We start from the raw sequence: 9,040 nt of genomic DNA on the forward strand, positions 1-9,040 counted from the left end.
TTAACCCTATGCTTAAATTTTAATTTTTGTGACTAACCCAATGTGTCCTCTTTGTGACTAACCCAATATATATATTTTTGGGACTAACCCAATATGAGATATTTTGGGGACTAACCCAATATGTAATTTTTGTTACTATCATAATCGACAAATGACAATATCTGATATGCTGCCACAATTGTATAAACATATAAGGGAGCTACCATTTGATTTTTATGGGGGGGCTAGGATGAAATTTGAAAAAAATAGGCAGGACAGGAGTTTTGAGTAAAAAAAAAGGCAGGATGAGACACTTGCAAAAAAAAAAGTCAGGACGACAATTTAGGTAAAAAAAAGTCAGGATAAACTAAAAAAAAAAAGGCAGGACCGAACAGAGTGAAAAATAAAAAGGCAGGACAGAGATTACAGCTAAAAAAAAATGCAGGACAAAATTTTCATCCTAGCCCCCCCATAAAAATCAAATGGTAGCTCCCTAATTAATAGACAAAAAAAGATTTGATGAACACTCTTTACAGAACTTAATACTGAAATAAAATCATTCCTTAACAAGTTTGGATGAATTTGTGTATGTACTTAAAAATACAATACATCAAAATAAATAAAAATCCACTTCAAAAAGTAAAACATCTTATAAACACTCTTAAAACTATCAAACACAACAGAAATAAAAATAAATAAAAATTAACAAATCCAACCACACATCACAGATTTATGCTCCTTTGCAATATATGTTCTTGACACATATGCATCCACACAGATTTATAATGCTCCTTTGCCATACATGTTCTTGACACATCCACACAGATTTATAATGCTCCTTTGCAATACATGTTCTTGACACATATGCATCCACACAGATTTATAATGCTCCTTTGCCATACATGTTCTTGACACATCCACATGACTGAATGTCTGTTCTAAAGTAATTTATTTCTTATATTCTTTAAAAAACTAATTCAACATTCCCTATCAACTGTTCACTTGTGCTTCCAAAATTGAGGTATTACTCAAGGGATTAGAAGGCCTTTTAAAGATAAATATATATCTTAGGTACCAGGATTATAATTTAATACGCCAGACACGCGATTCGTCTACATAAGACTCATCAGTGACTCATTAAGATGTACCTTTCAAATGAGGAAGGTAGTGGAATGGATCTAATAATCTAACATTCAAAGGGAGGTAATTCTGAGTGAGTGAAAATTATGGATTGGAATATACCGATGTCATACCGGTATGTAAATTAACATCACATACTCCAAAACCTTATGCTCTGATCAATAAAAGACCTACACTACTGACTAGTGACTAATATTGTGCATTTAAAATATTCTTGCAGTAAGGTGCGGTCAACTTTGATCTGAGTTGACTAGGATTGCTAACTTTCCTAAGATGTGCAGTTCTCTTTGGGTTCTCTGACTCCCACCACCAATTAAACTGTATACGTGACCATGAAAAAGGTTTCAATCATATGTCCCTATTCAAATGTGTTGATTGTCAAAACAAAATGGGGTTTCAACCCTTGGAACCCCCCCCCCCCCCTCTTTTTGGATCCACCACTGATAATTTATCTGTGTAGCATGCAAAGCAAAGGAGCATTTTTTTTATCACAATTTGAGGAAATGGAAAAAGATCTACATGTATGTTACAAACTTTTTTATTTTTGGCAGATTTAACATCCAACGATCTCTGTATGTTTGTTCTATACACAGGGACCCACCGTTAGCACTCTTTACTGATGATGACGATGACAAGTTAGAATGAACTAGTTCCCAGTTACTGTTTTTCAGTGTTTCTGCAAGCCTCAATCTGATGTTCGCACTGTTCAACTCTAATTCTACATAATCCATACCATTGGTTGTGTCCAGGCGTTCAATGGCATCCTCACCTATCAACTGTATGGGTAATGACAAAATGACATCTTTCCTACCTATCATTATTGTTTTTACTCGTGAGTTTTTGGACGGCATTGTTGCAGTTGTCCCTATCCTAACCTCTATAATTTCTAAGTAATGAGTATGAGATTTATTTTGGGAGGAATCATCTTGTGTCTGTATCACTAATTCTATCAAGGGACTAATCTGGTAAAAGTCAGCTTCACTTAACAGTAAGTCATAATCTTTGAAATCATTTGGCAAACTTAGTTTTGATGATCGGAGAAAATTCAAAATATATTTAAAAATTTCACCATCTCTATCTATAAAATAATGTCCATTCAGATCTAGCCTTGATGGAATGTCTCCTCTAAACATGGCTCCTAACATTGAATCTGGATATCTGCACAATGTAGATCTTGTTGTAGTGTAAACAGTGCCACCTACATTTAGGTGTATTATCTCAGACCCACTCATTTCCAGCTGGTTGTCAAGATGCATTACACTTTATTTCTGTGACATCTCTGCCTAAAATATATAAATGTATATTTCCACATGTACAGGGAATTATTACATATTTAAACATATCGTTTGAATTGTTTTACATTGTCATTTCGGGGCCTTTTATAGCTGACTATGCGGTATGGGCTGTGCTCATTATTGAAAATTGTATGGTGACCTATAGTTACAATGTAGGAGATATAACTGTATTGTATTTTAAGCTCCGACGGCATCAATTGGGGATTTGATGGTCGCAAATTAAGTTTACTGGCGATGCGTTAGCCTTTTTCGCATTTTATTAACAACGATTTTGTTATGTCAGGGCCGTAACTACCTATGAGGCAGGGAAGGCAACTGCCTCCCCTGAATTTTCTACACCAAATTTGTTTTTTGAAGTAATAAAATGAAATATTGACAATATGTACACGAAGAACTTGAATTTATTTTATAAACAACATAAGTTTACAGTTTTAACAGTGTTATCATGATACATGATATAGGTCTATATATGTCATTTTTCAGATTTTTGATCAATAGTGAACCGTTTCAGTATTTGTTTTTTTTCGTGTGGTCTGTTATTCAGTATTCATACGAGAACACATATATTTGAAACTTTGCTTTCGACAATTGTGAATCTTTTATGATATCGGAAATTCGTTACCGGCTGAATCAGCTGTTGGATCATTTTTTTTTAACGTCTCCCGATCGTACGGGAACATTATGGTTAATGCCTTAGTAGTTAAACACTCCCATTCGTTTTAGCAGGAACTTTCTATACGGTATATAAAACTTAGTATAGAAAGTCCCTAGTTGTAGTTATATACATGTCTGTTCAGCTTTCAACAATATTGGAATCGAGTCAAGGTCCTCGATAAAAAAATATCTTGCGTTCTATGATCTTGCTTTATATGTTTTTTTAACATATGTTTTTTGCCTTTTTTAAATTACCAGTTTGATTTCTAACAAAAATATCTTTAAATACAAATAATAGATGTTTGCATAAAAATTGCTTCCAGGATACAGCAATACTAATGTTTCTTAAACTAAGGAAATCGAAGGAAAACGGGTCATTTTTAGCCATTTTACTGAGAGAAAAAAAAAATCAGCGGGGGGGGGTGGGTGTGTGGCTGCGCCCCCATCCCCCTCTCTATGGGGCCTAAATCGGCGGCCCAAACCCCTGCCTCCCCTGAATTTGAAACTTAGTTACGGCCCTGTATGTCAACATGTGGCAAACAATTTTAGCAGCCAAATTCAATTGATTAATATGTTATGGGAGTATTCGATCTTGTAAAAGCAGATTGCCCAGCAGGTTGATAAAAATGGGTGTCAAAGCAGACCTGGGCAGAGGGCAAATTCAAATTTTGATATAACATTGATGGATAAAGTTTAATGGGCGCCGATCTCGTAAAAGCAGATTGCCCAGCAGAGCCGGTTATATAATATGATGAAAACTTGTTTTGTAAAAGAAATTATTTCCTCAAAAGACAAAAGTTTGAGCGTTTTTTGAAAATAATGTTGATGATAGACCATTCATGATATACGATGTCATCATTATGGAACTATTTCAAAAATTTTGAAGATGATCCAAATAATTTTAAAGAACACTGGTTCAATGGCTTTATGCTTTAAATATCTTATAAATTAAGTATTGAACTTTTGTAATTGCTTTACTGAATTCGACAATTGACCAGTTCAATTTGAAATCCATTTGAATCAAGGTAAATTTATAGAGATGACCTGCTGTTGAAAAAATACCCGATGAATGATTTTTTTCAGTGGTTTATGTTAGCTGAAATATATGTTTTTGTAATAGGCCTAGGTAACTATAGCTAAGATGATAGACTAGTGCATCATGTTCAATGATATTCATGTAAGTAGCCCATCCAGAATTATTCAAAATGTTACAATTTACATGAACATCAGTGTACAGGTTAAACTTAATAATATACATTTTCCGTTAACAGGAAAATAATGTTTTTTCGTTTTAGATTTTATGCTTGAAAAATTCCCAATTAGAATAAAAATTCTCAATTTGATGTTCAAGGGACCCATTTGAAAACACCTGGAATCATCCCTGTGTATTTTATATGTTAAAAATGGATGGTAAACATCATGAACCTGGTAAGCTGAATTTAATTATTAAAGATCTGATTTTTGTGATCTGACCATGATGTCATTACTTGTTTCTAAACTAGTTTCTAAAAGTTCATTGGAAATTACCATTTGACGTGACTCTCAGTCTGTACAATATGCATCCCTTCATTGTGTTACTGTTCTCTAATTTTTGTATCTTTCACTTTGTCTACATGTATATGACTTTTTGTGTTTCTTTGATACAGATGATGTGGTGCTGTACTTACATGTATACATCCCGTCATTGTATTATTGTTCTATTTTTTAATTCTGTGTTCTTGTCTTTCATAATTGCTAAATTAATGCTTTGTCTTTATGCACTTTTGTGTTTCTTTGATAATTTTTAGAAGAAATTCACAATAAGCATATTATAGACAAGCAGAAAGAAGGACAAGGGAACTTCTAATTAAGATTCTGCAGAGGATATGCCTTAAAGTGCTACAGTCTATACTCTGTCCACACTTTGAACGACAAATTTATTTTATATCTACCTGTGTGACGTTAGACACACGATTCTACATCACAGTTAATGTTAATCTGATGTCACACAGGTAGATATAAAATAAATTTGTCATTCAAAGTGTGGACAGAGTAATTAGGCTGTAGCATTTTCATATTATACAATTTTATTTATCTATGTGAAATCTTTAATGGGTGGATTTTACATAGATAAATAAAATTGTATAATATAAAAAAAAGAAGAAAAAAGCAATGAATGAGGTTGTTAAATTTGATGTATGCCTTTTTGCGCTTAAGTGATTAAGATGATAACACAATGTCAACTGCTGTTCCCCTATTTTTGACATTTTAACCAATTCATGCTATTGGTTGTTTGTTTTGTTCACCCATCGTTGTCAATATCATGGAATTTGATGCAACTGTCATACAAGTGAGAGGTTTAGCTAGCTATATATATATAAAACCAGGTTCAGTCCATTTAAATTGTCTACATCCCGTATGTCCCATTGAGTAAAACTAAAAGCCAGAATTGGTATCTTCAAACTCATCTAAATCTTGATAGGTTTACGGTGATACATCCAAGGATATTAATACACCGCGTGTGCGTCAAGTAATTTACTTAAGATGGGGCCCCCCTTACAATTTCACTAAAGGTTTTAGCTGGTTCTTCTGCTGTCTGAATTTTGATGAAGATATCTGGTGGTAGTAGGTTCCAGTCTTTAATGGTATTTGGAATGAAACTGTATTTTAAAGTGTCTGTTTTCGTTTGAAGACTTAGAAAGACCAGAACATAAAACTGTTCCAAGGTCACACACAGTAAACTGGTAAATACACATTGAAGTACAGACTGCTGCGCGCTTGGTATAAATAGGATATGGGATATTAGTATGTAGATTAAATGAACTAAACACTAAGCTTTGATTACCACTAGCATTTCTTCGTTTTTCATCCTTTTGGGAAAAAAATCCGGAAACTCCCAAGTCGAATAAAAATCTGAGTCGATGACGGATTTGATAAAATTCCGAACAAGTCTTTGATTTATCCACTCCATTACATTTTAGGGAAAACGGTAGTATTTAATTTTCCCAGCATTAGGTTGGCCTTCTTCTTCTTTGGTATGTATTTCCACCACTATATTGGTGCACCCCATAAATGGGTAAATGTTCATTAATGATATGTATAGTCACATTAAAGGGATTATCTTATCAATACTATTTACATAGAAATTCAATATAAATTCAATATAAACATTTGGGTTAAGAGCCTTAGAATATGTACACCCTTGATGTCTCTTGAGTTTAAAGTCAATGTTCTGAGTTTATAATCACTAATCTGAGTTTATTATCACAGTTCTAAGTTTGACAATCAATGTTCAGAGTTTATGATCAATGATCTTCCACAATGTAGGGAGAAGCACATTTTTCGTGAGCAATCCTCTATTTTAGTGAGAGTCTTTTCACTACATGACAATATTTTCTGTTTTATCAAAACACTAGGGTCAAGAATCAACTGTGTTAATAGACCAAAATCACCAACCAGACTATTCCATGAGCACGTATTTGGATTACTTATGCTGTTTATTATCACTTCCAATTCTTCTATATATGATTTTCTGTATTTAAATAGAGCGTTGCATTTTAAAATGAAATGAACTATATCCTCATCTTCATATTGACACAGTGGACAAACAGAGCTAACTTCATGTTGGTTAAATTTACTTGTGTTGGACTGGAGAACGCAAGTTCCTGTAATTAGACGAGCTTTTTGTGTACAGGCAGGTGAAGGAAGTCAAATTAGGAGCGCTGTGGTTGGATGTAAGGGTACAATATATTTTTTATTTATCTATGAATAACTGCAGTGTGTATATTTACAACATAAATTTTGAAACCTATTCAGACTTGTGTGGCCTTATCCAGGGGTTGACTTGTGTGGCCTTATCCAGGGTTTGACTTGTGTGGCCTTATCCAGGGGTTGACTTGTGTGGCCTTATCCAGGGGTTGACTTGTGTGGCCTTATCCAGGGGTTGGCTTGTGTGGCCTTATCCAGGGGTTTGAAATATTTTCTAGAGAACTATTTGAAAAGACTTGCAAAATTTCACAAATTTGGTGCAAAATGACGGTGGGCATGGATAACATAAACAAGCTCCGTTGGAAGTTGGTCATGATACTATTTGGCTTTAATTTTTAAAACACAATAATAAAGTACTAACACAACATATAACTGTTTTATCCAGGTTTTTATCTTAAAAAGTTGTAAATTTAGAAAATGTTAATATTGTCGCCTATGGCAGAATAAATAGTACCGTTTTCCCTATAGTAAACGTGAGGCATACTTACTACAACCAGCAAAAAGTTGTGTTATACAGTCGAAATCACGTCATCATGGGAAAGTAAATGAAAATTTTTGGAATTTAGGCAATTCTGTTCTTCCAACTTCTAATAAAGCAACACATATAGGAATATGTCGTACAGACGATGATGCATGTATTAAAGCTACAATAGATGAGAATTTAAAGAAAGCAAGAAGGACACTTTATTGTTTAATGGGGGTTGGACTTTATGGCGAAAATGGACTAGATCCACAAACCTCAATGTCAATTATATGAATACTTATATTATACCAATAATGTTTTATGGATTGGAAATAGTGATCCCTAGAGGAAGATGTTTAGAAAATTTAAATATACAATTTAAGAAGTTCTTGAAACAATCAAACTAAAAACAGCCCAAGACCTAATCATCGGCTCATTCTACATGCCACATAGAAACAAAGCCCAACTAGAAGAACTAGAAAAATCTCTGGAAAAAATCACAGAGGAAAACAAAAGCAGTAACATCATACTTGCAGGCGATTTCAACTGCCCAGACATAATGTGGGACAACCTCACCATTAGGAAAGATGCTCAAGATCCAGAAGTTCAAAAGCAGCTCGTAAACATCACAACTCAATTTGGCCTTACACAATTCCACGAAGAACCAACAAGGGAAAACAACCTACTGGACCTTGTATTCACAACAAACCCGTCACTTATGAAAACATCAACAAACATACCAGGTATTTCTGACCATGCAATCATCATAACTGATACAGACATCAAACCTTTCTACTACAAATCTAATCCTCGGAAAGTCTACACCTGGGCAAGAGCCAACTGGGATGAAGTGAACAAAGATCTAGATTCACTATTATCACAGATAAGTAACAGTATCCAAAACAACCAAAATGTCAACGAAGCATGGCTGATGTTCAAGAAACACCTATTTGCCAGCCTTGATAAAAACATACCATCAAAAATAGTCAAGTCCAACAACAGACTACCATGGATAACACAAAAGATCAAAAAGATGCTGAAGAAAAAACAAAACTTGTATAACCAGGCCAAAAGAACAAAATCATGGACAAACTACCGCCATTTCCAAAAAACATGCAAAAGAGAAATTAGGAAAGCAGAAAACAATTATATTAACAACGCTATAATTGAAGGAATGAATAAGAACAACACAAAACCTTTCTGGAAGTATGTTAAGTCAAGGAAACAGGACAATATAGGGGTTGCACCACTAAAGAAACATGGGCAGCTCATAAACGACAGTAAGGAGAAGGCGCAAATTCTACTGGAGCAATTTGCGTCTGTCTTCACAAAAGGAACAACTAAAACACTACCCAAAACAAACATCAGGGTAAAAGACTCCATACATCAAATTACCATCAGATCAGAAGGAGTAAAAAAGCTGCTACAAAGAGTAAACCCATCCAAAGCATCTGGTCCTGACAACATACCAAACAGAGTACTAAAACAATGCGCCGAACATCTGGCACCAATAATAACACTCATATTCCAGCTCTCACTAGACAGTGGTACACTACCAGAGGATTGGAGAAATGCAAACATCTCTAGCATATTTAAGAAAGGAGACCGACACGCGGCCGAAAACTACAGGCCAGTCTCATTGACATCAGTACCATGTAAACTTCTTGAACACATCATATGCCGTCATATACTTAAACATCTGGAAAAGCATAATGTATTAACATCACTAAACCACGGCTTTAGATCTGGATATTCCTGTGAG

The 9,040-nt window shown here is 34.5% G+C and overlaps 1 protein-coding gene across 1 annotated transcript; it reads right to left on the bottom strand.

The window, feature by feature from the left end:
* Positions 1-1,530: 1,530 nt before the first annotated feature.
* On the bottom strand, positions 1,531-6,009 carry LOC143082176 (BTB/POZ domain-containing protein kctd15-like). The gene is made up of 2 exons (XM_076257737.1): positions 5,893-6,009; positions 1,531-2,402 (listed from the first exon to the last, which is right to left on the bottom strand). Exon 2 carries the CDS (start codon positions 2,373-2,375, stop codon positions 1,635-1,637), a length of 741 nt encoding a protein of 246 aa, XP_076113852.1. The 5' UTR covers positions 2,376-2,402; positions 5,893-6,009; the 3' UTR covers positions 1,531-1,634.
* Between the last annotated feature and the right edge of the window lie 3,031 nt (positions 6,010-9,040).

The sequence above is a fragment of the Mytilus galloprovincialis genome, chromosome 7, assembly GCF_965363235.1.
Source record: "Mytilus galloprovincialis chromosome 7, xbMytGall1.hap1.1, whole genome shotgun sequence".
NCBI lineage: Eukaryota > Metazoa > Mollusca > Bivalvia > Mytilida > Mytilidae > Mytilus > Mytilus galloprovincialis.

Coding starts and splice junctions, on each gene's coding strand:
- LOC143082176 (XM_076257737.1), bottom strand. CDS start 2,375: ATGCATCTTGACAACCAGCTGGAAATGAGTGGGTCTGAGATAATACAC.